Source organism: Myotis daubentonii, chromosome Y (genome assembly GCF_963259705.1).
Source record: "Myotis daubentonii chromosome Y, mMyoDau2.1, whole genome shotgun sequence".
Classification (NCBI taxonomy): Eukaryota; Metazoa; Chordata; class Mammalia; order Chiroptera; family Vespertilionidae; genus Myotis; species Myotis daubentonii.
Window position 1 is genome coordinate 4,554,580 of NC_081862.1, and position 16,714 is coordinate 4,571,293.

The 16,714-nt window shown below is 44.0% G+C and overlaps 1 protein-coding gene across 1 annotated transcript in view; it reads right to left on the reverse strand.

Moving 5' to 3' along the window:
- LOC132225635 (lysine-specific demethylase 5D-like) overlaps nt 1-16,227 on the reverse strand; it is a 31,068-nt gene extending 14,841 nt beyond the window's left edge. Inside the window, 5 exon segments of the mRNA XM_059680702.1 lie at nt 13,745-13,892; nt 13,999-14,123; nt 14,710-14,912; nt 15,031-15,150; nt 16,216-16,227. Coding sequence (XP_059536685.1) covers nt 13,745-13,892; nt 13,999-14,123; nt 14,710-14,912; nt 15,031-15,150; nt 16,216-16,227 — 608 coding nt within the window.
- Between the last annotated feature and the right edge of the window lie 487 nt (nt 16,228-16,714).

A 16,714-nucleotide genomic window follows, 5' to 3' on the forward strand; every position in this document is an offset into this window, starting at 1 on the left:
AATTTTGAAACTTCCCACCGGCAAGCAAGGGGCAGAAAACAATAGCTACAAGCTTGTTTCTGGACCTTCTCCAGAGGAAAAAATTATGGTCATTTTAAAATCAAAGTCCAAGCCTGCCTTGCCAGGCTCAAGTGTGACTTTCCAAAGCTGTTGTAAAATTTAAGAACTTGGAGTTTATACCTAGATATCTTGAAATGACATAATACTAAATTAAATGAAATCTAAGTATGCCTCATACAAAATCTAGAGGACAGTATTAAATCATATTAAATCTGTTGGTTATGTCCTGCATTTTTAAAGTTTAGTCTTAATGTTACTGATTGAGGTTTCCTCTGAAATAATTAGAATTCAAAATATGTTGCTTATTGCTCTGATAAAAAGAGGACTAATTTTGTGATCTCAACTGAAATTTTCAATGCAAAAACCAGTTTAAATTTAATTGATATCTCTTAATAATTATAAGAAGTATATAATTTTTAAATTATATATATATATTTAATGGTCTCTCAAGTTAGATTTCAAAACTATAACCAAGAAATGACTTTGGGACATTTCATGGGCCCTGAAATGTTTTCAAAAGTCTATTCTCTTAAAGAATTTTTTAATAAAGCCAATTTAATATACTTAAAATCACATAAAAAGCTTTATTAAATAAAAAATTAATAAATATATATTTTAAGTTTTTGCCTCTAAGAAAGGGCAAAACAAGTTATTTTATTTAAAATTTCTTAAAATATAGCAATAAATTTTGAGATATAATTTGAAATAACAAAAGCTCTTTACTACTACATTTTAAATTAGGCTAAAGATAGACAGTATTTACACCTCGTAAATCAGACATAAAACTTTACTAAATTTGCTAACTTTATTAATAAAGATACCTACCATAAGAAGCCAATATCTTTATAAGCAATTAAATCCTAGTAAAATAAATTCTTCACTCATATTACTAGAATCCCCTATATTCCCCAAGGACAAAGCATAGTTAAAAGGGCACATCGTTCCGTGAAAACTCAGATCTAAAAAACAAAGAAGGGGGAGCTAAGGGGTCCGTACTCTCCTCACCAAATATTACAACATTCACTATTTACTTTAAATTTTTTAAATCTGGACGCGCAGGGTTTGTCTGCTGCAGATCGACAATGGACCATGGGAGCCCATCGGGCTGCCTTAGTAAAATAGAAAGATCCTAACAGTATGGAGTTGCTAACTTGGGGAAGAGGGTATACTTGTGCTTAAGTTCCAGATGCAGACCCCAGTGACCGAGTTTGCAATCGGAGCTCTGAGGAAGAGGCAGAACACGCTCCAGTGTAGGCGTCCTTGGCCGACCCTTCAGACGGAGATGGCCCCTCCTCACCTGGGGCTCTTTGAAGAGGCTGGATGCGGAAGCTCAAAGCATTCACTCAGAACTCTTCCTAGGAGTTAATTTTGGCTTTAATCGCCTTGACAGGACTCTTGCCAGTAACTTTGGCTGAGGTTCAGTGGACTCATATGATTAATCCACCAACCTTCACTCTGCAGACTTGGACTAATCCTGTTCCTCTTCCTTACCTTTTGCTTATTGATATTATTCATATTAACCCATTGGGATCTATTGTGCATGGGGATCAAGGGTTTGAGATCACCTGTTCAGGTTGTAACCTTACTAACTGTATCTCCACTGAGGTGGGACCATTTGATGTTATGCTCTTGCACCAACCTGCCTTTGTAATAATACCTGTGAATGTGACTGGGAAGTGGTATCAGCATACAGGGTTGGAAGTTCTGAAGCAGTTGCATGGACTTTTAGACAGGCCTAAGAGATTTCCTCCTTGTCAGCTTTTTCCTATTCCTAACCTTTGGCCCCTGGGCCTTTAGAAAATTAACAAACTTTATAAAACAACAAGTTGATAGCATTCTGGCCAAACCTATTCAGGTACACTACCACCGTCTAGCCATGTTAGACCGTGAATGTGATTATAATGACTGCCAAAACTCCCTCCCTGCGGGGACAGCATGAAGCCAGAGGGATGCTTGCCTACTCCCCATAGTAGGAGAAAGGAATGGGCACCGATCTGGGTGCACGGCAAAGCACTGCAAGGGAAGGTCACAAAAAAATTTCTTCGACCTCCTCTGGATTTCCCTGTGAACACACCTGGTTTGCATAGAGGTTGGTATCCATACATAACTATCGGCTCTGCCTCTCCTCCCCAAAAGATACCAAGAGCCATTGGCGGTGGGATCCCACAATCCCACGGGAGGAACCAGGTCCCTACTCCCCCAGTCGGTTAAAGCCCACCCCTAATTAAAGAAAACGGGAGGAAATGTCGGGAGCCATGGCACAAGCAACTCCATCTTAGAAACTAGAAGTCTCTAGTTCCCAGTTGCTAGAAACTAAACGTTAGAAGTCTGTAGTTCCCAGTTGCTAGAAACTAAAAGTTCCAGTTCCCAGTTGCTAGAAGCCACGCGTGTCCTGTAGCTAACAATAAAGAATAACTGTCACACACCATTTGTCACATCACAAGCAAATAGCTGCCACTTGCTGATAGGCTATTACTATAAGCTTTGCTACCCACCCCTGCTACCCACCCCCGTCCCTGGAACAATATATATTCTGCTGCTGTAAAATAAAAATTTTGAGGCTTGATCAGTTTCTTGTCTTGCCTCCATTCTCTCATGTCCCTTGTTTGTCTCATTCTCCTAGGGTGTCTCTTCGTTCCCCCGTTGTTGTCCCGCGGGTCGGGACAGTAAGCCACCAATCAGTGTGTGCCGAGTACACTAAGCCCTCCTCCCCTTCCCATTCCGCCCCTCAAAAGGCGTGCCCACCCCTGCACTTGTTGCTGCTCTCCCCTTGTGAGACAGCCTGACAGGTGCTTCTCCTCTAATAAAGCCTGTAGTCCTGGTTTTAGGCCTCTGTCTGATCTTTCATTTTGGTGCTGAAAACCCGGGAGAGGTGAACGGGAGCGTGGATGATCCTCGAACCTAGGCCCAAGCTTCTGATTCCTGCTCTGGCTCTGCTCAGTGGTACGGTTCTGAGTTGATTGGCCCGCTCCGGACTGTCCCGACCCACGGGACAACAATGGGGGAACGAAGAGACACCCTAGGAGAATGAGACAAACAAGGGACACGAGAGAATGGAGGCAAGACAAGAATCTGATCAAGCCTCAAAATTTTTATTTTACAGCGGCAGAATATATTGTTCCAGGGACGGGGGTGGGTAGCAGGGGTGGGTAGCGAAGCTTATAGTAATAGCCTATCAGCAAGTGGCAGCTATTTGCTTGTGATGTGACAAATGGTGTGTGACAGTTATTCTTTATTGTTAGCTACAGGACACGCATGGCTTCCAGCAACTGGGAACTGGAACTTTTAGTTTCTAGCAACTGGGAACTACAGACTTCTAACGTTTAGTTTCTAGCAACTGGGAACTAGAGACTTCTAGTTTCTAAGATGGAGTTGCTTGTGCCATGGCTCCCAACACCGGACACCTCTCGAACCCTGCCTCACCAGGACACGTGGGGATCTAGTCGCTTCCCTTCTTCGGTAGGCTTCAGGGACTTTCCCAACCCCCCTACTTTTTGTTTTTCTCTCACTCCCTGTGACCTGGAGGGGCATTAGGGCCTACAGAGTTTCCCGTCTACTCGGCTACACGTTTTGTGCGTTCTACAAAAGCCCAGGTACCTGGCCGGGAATTCTGTTCTACTCCGCGGGAAAGGTCTCGGGGTGATGACCTTAGAACCTTTTCTTGACTCTCTCTCACTACAGGTTGGCAGAGGGAAAAGGAGGACACTCCTTGTTCTTTCTCCAACTTCCAATCACCCTTCCCTCTGGTCATAGGGACCTCTCAGTCCAAACCGCCTTGAAACATACCCTTAGGGTGTCTCCTTGCCAATCTCTCTACCCTTGGTCTTTCTGGCTACATCAAACCAAAGAAGCTCGTGTTTGTTTTTGTTTTTTTTGTTTTGTTTTTTGTTTTTTGTTTTTCTCTAACACTGCCTGGCCACAATATAAACTCGACAATGTTGCTCAGTGGCCTGAAAATGGCACTTTCTTCCAGTATCTTCTGAGGTCTAGATTATTTTGCCACTGGACAGGGAAAGCTTTCGAAATCCCTACAAATAGGCTTCTTTTTCCCTCTGCTCTCGCTCCTTGCTTTACTTCTCATGTTCCATTCATCAGATCCTTCTAGCAAAGTCCTTTTTGCCCTCTCAAACTGATTCTCAGCTCCTTTCTCTGTCTTCTGACTCTTACAACCCTGCCGTAGAAACCTGCATCCTCTACTTTCTGAGATCTCTAACCCCCAGTCTTCCCCTGTGCGCTCTCTGCCGAATATCCGCCCACTGACCGCCAGCAACCGAATTCAGGTGGCTGGCAAGTTCCCTTTGCTCAAGTCGCAGCGGGGAGGGTATTACCTGGGTAGCCATCCCCTCTCAGTCTCTGATCTTTCTCAAATCGAGAAACACTTCAGATCTTTCTCTTCAAATCCTCCTAACCAGCAGCCGCCTTCTCCCCAGTCCCTGAGAGCCCAAATCCTGAGAACATGAGCTCTAAAACAGCTTTTCCCACTAACACTCACTCTCAGGCCACCCAAAGACTGCCTTCCTCAACAGCCTCTTCTATTCCCACGTCCATTCTACCCGAGGGAGGCAGCAGGAACTGAGGGCATAGTCTGAGTACATGCCCCATTCTCTATGTCAGGCCTCACACAGATTGAGAGGCATCTCAGGTTTCTTTTTCCACTGACCTGACCATCTTTACTCCCCCCCGACATGCGCAGCAAACTTCCACAAACCCCTCAAGAAGACCTCATTAATCTGATCTTTAAGGTCTTTAATAATAGAGACGAGGAAACCCATATCCAAAATCAAAGACGAGATCAGGCCAAGGCTGAGGCCCATTAGGAGCCTTCCAGCTCCTAGCCACCGCTTTCAAACCCCAAACGAAGTGCCAGTCCTCCAACTGCGGGTAAGTCAGGGGCTAAGCCTCCTCCGGGCCCCATGCTTCAAATGCAGCAAGGGAAGACAGTGAGCCAAGTCCTGCTCAAACCCGAGACCCCCGCCTGGGCCCTGCCCAAGGTGTGGAAGGAAAGGCCACTGGAAAGCAGACTGTAGTCTGGCCCCTCAGGTCCAGGCCTCAGCCAGTCCAGCAAGGCTGCCATCTGGATCTGGTCTGGAGCCCCCAGACCTCCTGGGACTGGCCACTGAAGAAGCTGCCCAGGCCCCAACAGGGCCCCACAGACTTACACCACCAGGACAGAGCCTCAGGTAAGGACTGTGGAGACAGGTAAGCTGATCTCCTTTTAAATTGACACTCGGGCCACTTATTTTGCCCTCTCTGAATTCGCTGGGACCCTTGTCCACTCCTTAGTCTCTATTATGGGGGTTCACGGATTAGTCTCACAGCCATTAGCCACCTCACCAATATACTGCATCTTACTAAACTCCCTCATTCACTCTTTTCCAGTTCTACCTCAGTGCCCAGCCAGGGCTACCATGTATCCCCTCATAAAGCCCAGTTGTCCCAAACCACAGTCACCTACCTCAATTTCACTGTCTTGCCCCACAAGGCCTCACCATTCCTGGGACTGTAAATGCCTTATCTCCTTATCTCATTTAAGACTGTCCCCTCCTCTGAAGAAGAAATTTTCTCCTTTCTCAGGCTTATTGGGTACTCTCGCCTCCAGGTTCTTCTTGCAAAGCTCCTCTATGATGTGACATGGCGAAGGGACCCCCCCTCACTGAGCCTTTAGATCCCAAGGCCAACATTCTCACCCCTTTAATGCTCTGAAAACTACTCAGACCTTAGCGTCTTCTCACCCTGCTCCCCTCACCTACTCCACACTTCCCAAAAAAACAGCTTCCTTGACTGGGCAGGTTTACTCAACAGTTTGGCTCCTATCAGAAACTGAGATCGTTATCTCTAGGAAAAATGCAGCAGTTTTAAAATCCAAGAGGCTAGAGGCCTGAGAACAGATTGCAGGGCCTACTCCCTTCTCCTCTTGAATTTTCTCCAGCCTCATGTACCTATACATAATTTTCCAAAGTCTTTATTAACTTAAAGACTTTGGAGCGTTGCTGAGTTAAATGACATGTTTTAATTCACCTGCTCTTAGTATGTATACTTTCTTGAAAGTAAGAGAAATACTTAATGGAAGGTCTGAGGCATGGTTATGCATTTTTGAAGGACATAGAAAGAAGGTTTGAAGGCTAATTTGAAAGTGTGAAATTTGTGAAGGTTGTGTATGTGATGAGAAGGAAAAGAGAAATGTTAAAGAAAGAAGGAAGAAAGAAAGAAAGAAAGAAAGAAAGAAAGAAAGAAAGAAAGAAAGAAAGAAAGGTTCTAAATTAACTATTTACAAGAATTGTAAATGGGCCATTTTACTCTGAGCAAGAAAGTGAGGTTTCAGTCTCCAAGCCTGGCAGGACAAGGTTGCTGGATACTTCTTAAGCTAAACCAGAATATTCAGAAAAACAGCAAGGATTAAGGTTCAGTAAAAATAAGAAGTTAAACCAGCACAGTGTCTTACTTCTTATCCAACCATCCAGGTCCCCGGCTTCCACTGCTCCTTTCCTTCCTATTTTCTTTTCCCTTCGATACAGCCCATTCTAACATTCCCTCCCACTTTCACTTCAATACCTACCTCTCTCAGGCTCACCAAATGCCTCCCACCAGCCCCGAAGAAGACTCAGCGGCACCATCCAGGACCTGATGACCCATCATTCCTCACAGGCTCCAATTTTTACTCTGGAAGAAGCTCAGGTTTTCAAATGCCTTCTATATGTCTCATCTCCTCACCATAATCCTCCTACAGGCAGCTAACAATGAGTTCACCAATGAAGGTTTTTAATATTTTCAGATGAAACGGACTTGGGATGTTGAGGGAGTCATCAATTCTACTGTAATTGTCTTTATTAATCCCGACCTATCCCTCCCTCACTAAAGGACATTCTCTCTTGCCCTGCAAACCTTGGACCTACTCCTTTGCCCACCCTCATCAACACAACTTTCCATCTACTCTCTAACACCAATCCCTCCTTCTCTACATCCTGCTTGATTTGTCTGTCACTGGCATCTATAAATTTACCCCCTCCCTTAGCCTGTCCTCCACCGGGTATTTTTCTCCTCTGTGAGACTACAGGCTACACCTGTGTCCCCCGGGACCTGTCACACTCGCTCTGCCTTTATGTCTTCCTAACCCCCAATCTTTCAATCAGAACAGAGGGAGAACTCAAATCCTCTCTTGGTCTTCTCAGGTCTCACCACAAAAGGGCGGCCCTTGTTCCTCTCTTAGCGGGTACGGGAGTTCTCACTGCAGTAGGGACAGGCATAGGAGGCATTTCCTCTTCTGTTCATTTCTACCACAAATTGCTAAATTTTCAAAAGATATCTCCATCATTAGCAATTCCAATGAATCCCTGCAAAGGCAGGTAGACTCCTTAGCAGCGGTAGCCCTACAGAACCGGCATGCTTTAGATCTCTTGACAGCAGAAAAAGGAGGTACCTGTGTCTTTCTTGGGGAAGAATGCTGCTACTTTGTAAATGAAACAGGAATTGTCAAAGATCACATTAAATCCCTCCAGGACAGGACGACGTAACCAGCTAGAAGGGGGATATGCCATCTTTGGCTCACTTATACCATGGCTCCTCCCACTATTAGGCCCACTGGTATTTATTCTTTTAATTTTGCTCTTTGACCCCTGTCTTATGTGCTGTTTCACTAGTTTTTTGCAGAACAGAATGCAGGCGTTCGCCAACCAGAAGGTGAGAGAAATCTATCTGGCCTTGAATTCAGAACCTAGAGACACCTATGTCACCGGAATCTTTGAGACCCCGGGTAGATGCTCCTGACGACGTCCCCTCTCAGCAGGAAGTAGCTATGGAAAACAGACCTTCACCCCCTGACCTTGCCCGGACTCAATTTTTTTTTTAATATTACCAAAAGCCTGGAATGATAAATCCTCCCTTCTCCCAACTGGTGGGCAGGGTATGATGTAACCTGCAGCCCAGAAATACCTGAGTGACTAACCAGGTACTTTATATGGACTATACATTGAACCACCAATCCACACCTGCCAAATACCCTAAGCCCTTGTCCTATATGGACAATGCAGTAAGCCTCCAATCAGTGTGCGTGTTGTGCCCAGATTTCAAAGTTCCCAAGACCCCCAGGGAGCCCGTCAGTCCGATGCAAAAGCAAAGAGTCATTCATTTCAAACCCGGGTTTGGCTCCCCTGCCACACTCACCGATGCAACGGTAAGCTCCAGTGGCCGAGAGAGAGAACTCTGTGTGGAGAGAGGCTTTATAGGGGGCTGGGGTAAGGGGAGGAGAAAGGACTGTGGGCCCTGCCGATTGGCCAGGCGCCAGTCGGTGTCTCATTACACAGGATGTGGTCATAGTAATGGCGTGCACTTCCCTGGACTATCATTGGCCAGTCCAGAGAAATCCTGGGCGTGGCCAGCAGCGGCTTGGCTTCCAGGAAGAAGCCTTGCTGAGCACATGGCCAAGGTAAGATGGAGGGCATAGCCCTTACCCTGGGGCAAGGTAGAGGGCGTAGCCCTTACCCTGGGGCAAGGTGGAGGGCGTAATCCTCGCCCTTTCATGCGCTGAGTACACTAGGCCCCCCACCTCTTCCCATTCCGCCCCTCAAAAGGTGTGCCCACCCCTGCACGTGTTACTGCTCTCCCCTTGCAAGACAGCCCTGCAGGTGCTTCTCCTCTAATAAAGCCTGTAGTCCTTTTTTTAGGCCTCTGTCTGATCTTTCACTTATTATAATTATTAAGAGATATCAATTAAATTTAAATTGGTTTTAAAATTTTGGCTGGGGTCACAGAAATTGGATTACTGTTATCAGTCCCTTTTAATGCTTTGACATAAGCTATTTAACTTTTGTTTAGGGAGGGGACATATAACCTTTAATTGTCCTTAGTTTAAGGAAAGCAGGGTTTTCTAGATTTAAGAGATTAGAAACACTTTCTGCACCATCTGCATTTCTGTAGTGAAATTCCACCTTAAAGCTCCACCCCTGAAATTCCATCCTGCCTCAGTGAGAAGACATTCCTTTTGTGATTGGCTAAGTCAGAGGGAGCAGCCTTTGCTGTTTCAAGATGACTGCCCCCAGGGACGTGGTAAGCCATGTGGCCAACATGGCGGCTGCCAAGTCAGGCAGCTCAAAGGGGTGGCTGTCTACACTGTTCTTTGACAGAGCAAACCAAAACCCCTAAAAGGTAGATGGCCAACATTATATTCAGACAAGCAGAAATCAAATTAGCTGTTTACACCTTTTATAATTATTTTAAAGAATATCAATTAAGTTTAAACTGGTTTTTGTATTAAAAATTTCAGTTGAGATCACAAAATTAATCCTCTTTTTATCAGATCAATAAGCAACATATTTTGAATTCCTAATCATTTAAGAGAAAACACATTTTATTTTTTCAAAAACAAGTTATACATTAGATATTTAATTAATTTCTTCTGATTCAATTTGCACTTTAAACTTTCAGAGCTTACAAGTCAAATATTAGCAGTTCTTTGATTAACTACACTTTTATATTTTTAAGAATAAATTTTAAAATCTAATAATTAACTTTAAACTATGTTTTTTCTGCCTGGGGAAACTGAGAAGCAAACTTGTAGGTATTAAAAAATGACTACTGGCGGGAAAGCTGATTTCAAAGGAGCCACCTTTTGGCCACTTGACCTTTTCTGGGAAGGTTGCTTAGCAAAAGGTGTAGCCACTGAAATGCAAATTAACATTCCTAAAGATCGCTGCTGGCAGGAATTGGGCTACCTGCTTGCTAGGGGAAGGGCGTGTCTACCCCTCCCTCCATTAAAAAAGGGTGTAGCTTTAAACTTTTTAATGGCAAGAAAAGAGACCTTAAACTTTCAGAGCTTTAAATCTTAGGTAGCAAATTAAATACTTAGCATTTTTCAAATCAATACTTTTACATTTAAGGATACATTTCAAATAAAATATAAGGCATTTTCAATTAATAGATTAACTTCTATCATCTAGACTTCATACTAGGCATACTCAGATCAACATTTCAGTATTATAAATCTCAATAATTTTAGATGATTTGAGCTTAAAAGTTTTAAGTTTCCAGTCAATAAGCCTGGCATAACTGCTAAATTTCAAAATGGTCACAATTTTCCTGCTGGGGAAGTCAAGAAGCAAACCCATAGCTATTCACATGTAAACTTGACTATCAACTTCCTGGTGGTACTTGCCTCAGGGGCGGGAAATTTCAAAAGAGCTACTTTAAATTGGCTTGGGAAACCAGCCTGTATTTCTTTCTCAGGTTCATCTCCACCATTTTTAAGGCCAAAACAATGTCGGGTTTTTATTCTGTACACAGAAAAAGGTCAAGTTCAGCTCAAAACTATGCGCACTCATTTTTAAACTGGCCTTTTCCCTTTACATGTGCACAGAAATCCCGGATGCATTTATGAATTTGTAAAAGCTTTAAGTCATTAGCTGGAAAAAAAGGATAAAGATGGTGAAGATGAGGCGAAAAAGTGGCTTTCTTGGGGAGTGACGTCCATATTGGATGACCACGTGAGTATCTTTCCTTCCTTTCCCCCACATCCTGCTTTTGGGGAAGTTTCAGAAAATGACTCAGATGGTGTATTTGTTCCCAAAGTCATGCTTAATAGAAAAACAGATTTTACATTTTTTTCCTTTTTCACTTTCCAAAGTAATAGCTAGCACCCAAGGTGACCTTGGCTAGACTTTGCACTTCCCGACATGTTCTCAGGTAGTTTTTAAACAGTACATTAAGTAATCTTATTGTGGGAGAGCTTATTGCTCTGTGCTCTCCTGCCACCTTTGAATCTCTCTGAACCAGAGAGAGAGATTCGGCAGCGGGGTTTCATTTCTTATTACAGATAGATTCCAAATACAAATTAAGACTTTAATTTGGATAAGAAAACACATTAAGATGACCATGGCACTATTTTTGCAGCCTGATCTAAAAGAGTACCTTTTTCAAGAAAAACAAAGGTTATATTCTAGAATAACAAGCAATAACTATAAAAGATTACTTTCTAAAATTTTAACACTTTAAACATGCAAATCAAAAGCCTATAATAAGTTTCTTAGTTTTTAAAAGCCAAATATACCTTTTTAAAGCTGAATCTACTTTTTTAAAGCCGAATCTCCTTTTTTAAAGCCAAATCCTGCCCCGTTTGTTAGCCTGGTTAAGAAAACGTTCCCAGTGTACTTATAGACCCTGGCTTCTGTAGTTGATCCTGGGCGTTGCGTGCGGTGGACTTCCCCTCACCTTTTTTCAGTGAGTTTTCCACACCTTTTCAGTGAAAACTTCCTTTTCTCGCTCCAGCAAGGCCTGCACTTCCAGATTACCTGTTGGGCACCAGATGTCGAGTAAGACTCCCTCCACATTCTGCATGAAGTAGGGTTCGGTATCTGAAAGAGGAGCCGCACAACAAATGAGAGAAAAAGACACGAGATAATTTTGCAATATTGGGGGACCAGGTGGACAAGTCCCGAAGGACTTCCACTGATGCTCAGGCCACTCCAATCTTTTATTGATCTGGAGTAGCCCTTAGGGTAAGGAGGTTTCAATGACACACAGATCAGCAGACAATTTCCAGTAATAGACAAAATATCTGATTAGCTCATCAATAGATTTCCAGGAATAGGCAGAGTATCTGATTAACAATAATCAACAAGGATCTACATAAGTATCTAAGGAATTAAGTGAACTAAGGTGGGGATGCTTCAACTATTATTTCCTAAATTACCTGGGTGGTTCCTAGATTAACTGGGTGGTGCACAGTTCTGACCTTTGCTAGGACTTCAAAGGTTACTAGCTTTTGGGGGTCTCTGTCTAAACTCAGCTAGTGAAGACAATGAATGGACTCCGGCACCAACAATAGAGAAATATGTAAATTGGCCATACCTCTGTGATTCCCCACATCCAATCAGGAGGGAATATACAAATTAGGACAAAGATGGTGGTGGCCATGGAGCCAGCTGGAGCAGGCAGCAGTCTTGGGTCACCCCCAGTGACTGAGGAAGCCAAGCTTCCTGCTCACCTGGGCTGGCCACTGAAGAAGGGGCCTGTGGGCAGTGGCCACGGAGCTGGCCTGAGCATACGGGAAGCTTGGGTCGCCCGGCTGGCTGCCTAAGAAGGGGACTGCAAATGGCCCTCAGCCCTTCACCCAAGCTGGCCATGCCACAACCGAGGTAAGTGTCCTGCTGGGAGGCGTGGCCAGCCTGAAAACAGTCCTTAGCCCCTTACCCGGGCTGGACATGACTTGTGGGGTGAAGGTCCCTGCTGAGGGGTGTGGTCAGCCTGCAAATGGCCATCAGCCCCTCACCCAGGCTGGCAATGCACCCCCAGGGAACCTCACCCCATGTGGGCATGGCTGGCCTGCAAACTGCCCCAGCCTCTAGCCAAGGCTGGCACCATCCTCAGTGGGGACCCTCCCCCCATGGGGGTGTGGCTGGCATCCAAACCACCACAGTCCCCTTGCCCAAGCCACCCCACCTCACAAGGGAAACCCCACCCTGATCCAGGACATGCTTCAGGGCAAATCAGCCAGCCCCCACCCGTGCACCAGGCCTCTATCTATACTAATAAAAAGGTAATATGGCAGACTGGGAGACCTTCCAGGAGACCTTCCAACATTCTTCTGGACAAAGCCATGGTGGCAGGGTCGAGGTAGAGGCAGTTAGGGGCCAGCAGTTGTGAGTGATCAGGCCAGAATGGGATGGCAGTTGTGGTGATCAAGCTTTGGGGACAGGAGAGGCGCATTGGGGGTGATCAGGCTGGTAGGGGGAAAGAGGGGGGGAGCAGGTTGGAAGGGGAAGCCAGTTGGGGGCAAGTAGGCTGTCAGTAGAGGACAATTGGGGGCAATAAGGCTGGCAGGAGGGGCGCAGTTGGGAATGAGCAGGCCAGCAGAGGGGGCAGTTGGGGATGAGCAGGCAGGCAGGCAGAGCGGTTAGGGGCAATCAGGCAGGCAGTGGTTAGGAGCCAGCAGTCCCAGATTTCGAGAGGGATGTCCAACTGCTGGTTTAGGTCCGATCCCACAGGGGTCCCAGATTGGAGATTGTGCAGGCCATGCTGAGGGACACCCTCCCACCCTGTGCACGAATTTGTGCACCAGGCCACTAGTGTGTATATAACCATTAACTTGATTTCTCAGCCAGAAAGTATCATATACTTTTGATGACCATTACATAAATATAATTTAAAAATTTCACTTTAACCCACAAAGCCAAGAATGACTTTTGTTTAAATCTTGATACCCAAACACATTTATGAAATTACATAAGTATGGTAGGACTACAATTCTTCTTTCCCATCTTCATTCTCATTGTTATTCACAGTAGAAGAAATATAAGTATTCCTCAAAATTATTACAGATTCAGTTCCGACCACTGCAGTATCTTGATAAAAAAAAGTCATAATCTTGTTGCTGATGGAGGATCTTGCTTTCAACTTGTAAAAAATAAAACATTCATGAAGCACAATAAAGTGAGCTATGCCTATACATCCTATATTTGAAACTGTCTTTTTCAATGATTTCTAGTTCATATTACATTGTTTCATGTCTTATCTAGCCATTGTCTCTAGAATTTAGTGCTGAATCCATGATTCTTCAAATAGGTTATATGTAAGTTTTTATCACTAATATGGCCACATATTACTTATTAACTTTTGCTATATTATTTGTGGGCTATCCATTTTTGTTATCCATTTCACAGAATTCCATCCTTTTTCACCCTTTTCTTTAACTTACCTAGTCTCTTGGCCACTGATCAGCCCCAGGACTTGGGTAATACAAGCTTCTGCTTCATCCAGGCAGTTCTTCAGGTGTTGAAACAGCTCACTGTTAGAAAAGCATTTCTCATGGGCCTCAGACTCCAATGCCCTTAGCTCTTCAAAGCCTGCAGACAGAGAAAAGTTTCAAAGAGAAAAAGGAGGAAGAAAAAGACTGTGAATGCTGAAACAAAACAGCTTGCCCATGTGTCTTTCCATTTCTCACCAACTTACTGCACTTCTGGCCATTCTCTACCTCCAAGGCCATTCGTACTTTGTTTGCTCAGGAGTCACAGGACTCAGCTCGAATCTTCAGATTATGTAAGATAATGAGTAGATCATCCAAGGTGTACCGATATCTGGAGGGGGGGAAAACGGCAAGAAAAAAGACATCTGACACAGCTCTGATACTTCCTCTGTATCCTCTAAAATGATTATGTAAGATAATGAGTAGCTCATCCAAGGTGTACCAATATCTGGAGGGGGGGAAAGGCAAGGAACGTTTTGTTTTTTACAAGGCGACTGGGACAGCAGCCACCTCTTGCACCTGTTAGCGCCCCCAATGTTAGCACCTGCAGCCAAGGGACCTAGCCCCACAGTGGGAGGGGCTGAGCGGGAGTCTGGAGGATGGGCGGAGACCTCCCCTGTGCCCACCACAGCTTCACTGCCCAGTTTCTTTCAAAGTGCACAAATTCATGCACTGGGCCCCTAGTACACTGTAAAGACCAGGAGCAGGATTATGGACACCCCCTTCAGCCAACACTAAGCCCTTTTGTGGGCTCAGCCTTGTTAGGATAGCTGAAGGGAAATTAGAAGGAAAAAATATAAACACATGGTCTCTGTTTCCATTTAAAATGTCTGACTTAGAGATGCAGCATAAAGTGCTTATTCAATTTTTTTCTTTGTCTCTCTTCCATATGAATTTCTGAGCCCTGTACCCACTACCCACCCACCTTCTCCAACAAAGCTTTTCGTAAATGTCGCTCCTCCTGCACCATTATGAACATCTCCTTGTGCACAGACCTAGCCAGATTCAGATCCAACTTCTCTGGAAAGGCAGCCATCTTGCAGATGAGCTTCTCATAGGAGAAAACACAGTAGCGATGGAGCTGGCAGTAGTGTTCAATACATTGGCGTCCAGCTGGTAGCTGTAAGTAATTTAAGACACTGTGTTATCTGGGAGTCAGTGCTTAGATGCTCCACAATGACCTCTACCTTTAATCCTTGTGTCTGTCCATCTCTAAGCCCACCATATCCTTAACTCACCCAGTCAGCAATGCAAAAGTTGACAGCCTCAGCCAAGTTGTAGCCTTGGTTAAAACCACTGTGGTAAGCCCATGTGAAAATAATAACAAATTCTCCTGCACACTGGTTTGTGTGAACAACCTAAGAAAAGAGAGAAAGTGGTTTGAGTCAGGACTAATGGCATGTAGGCTTAAGATTGCCTCTGAGTCTTCTTACAGGTGAAGGGAAAGGAAGAGACATAAGCTCTATATTCATGTACGTGCTTTAAAAGAGAAAATGAGAACGTGAGGTTAAAAGTAATATTACAAGCCATGGCCTGGTGATTCAGGTGGTTAGAACACTGTCCCGTATACCAAAAAGTTTGTGGGTTCAATTCTCACTCAGAACAAAAATGGGAAACAACCAATTTATGTTTCTCCCTCTCCCCCTTCATCTCTCTCTAAAATCAATAAACATTTCTTTGGGAGAGGATTTTTTTAAAAGCAATACTTAGAGAAAAGTACAAAGAAAAAGAATGTGCAATACAAGAACTAAATATAAGTGAACCATAAATATGAGAAAAAAATTTCAATTTCTTCAGTTAATTGAGAAATATAAATTCAAAAAGTTAGAAACTGCCACCCGAAATAATGAAAGGTAAACTCCAAAATTCCATCCCTGTACTAAACCAATGGTTAAATTGGAAGAAAACATCAACGTGATACCTTTGTAATTAGCTAGTTATTAATAAAGGAAAGGAGCAAAGAGAAGGCCAAACATTATAAGCATGGTGATTTATGCAATTTGGCCAGGAAGCTTCACCTTCACACTCCTCAGGGATCACCAACTTATGCCCTACAGATCACAGGGGAAAGGGTCCAACAAAAAGGAGATAGTTGCATACCCAGGAAAGCTGTGGTGACATATGGAAAGTATTAGACAGCTATATCTGGGGACAGATATCACTGGCCAGAGTGGATGTAGCCACTGTAAACCCATGAAAATTTGGGAATACATAGTCCCATAAACAAAGGAGTTCTCTCTGTTGTTCTTGTGACTCTTGGCTCTCTTGTATTTGCCTGTGTGGCTGAGGGCCAGGCAGATGCAACATGCAATGGACTGATGAACTGCAGCAGAAAAAACAAACTAAACAAGCCCAATGTTGGACTGGACTATACTCCGACATGGAACAGAGACTTTGGACACTGTCTCCAATTCTAGCCTTACAATTAAAGCCATAGCTACACCTATGGCAGGACTGAGGAAAGGGGGACCTTTGAAATCCAGGGTTTAATTCCACACAAAATCACTCCTACTTGCACCAAAAAATTCTTTTTCTTGTAATATTGCAAGAATTTCACTCCAACAAGCAACAGGTAGGGATGAGGATCTATCCCCACCAGAAGCAAAAGTATTTTCAATACTGTGTAGTAGAATCACAAACTATAAATACCAGGAGAACATTTAATATAAAAAAACAAAACAGCAAAAAAGTAACCTCTAAATTTTGGTAAAAGAATCTTGTGCTGTAATTATTTCAGCCTGTCTACAACCCCTCCAATGCATTCTCAGCAGCTACAATGGCAACAGCAGTGTAAGATCCTGATACAGCTTATCAGTGTCAGAGTACAATGTGGACCTTGTTTCAAAAAACTGAGGACATGTGTATTATTTCACCTGCCTGAGAGTTCCCTCAGTACTCAAGTGGATTCACAGGCTCTGTTTT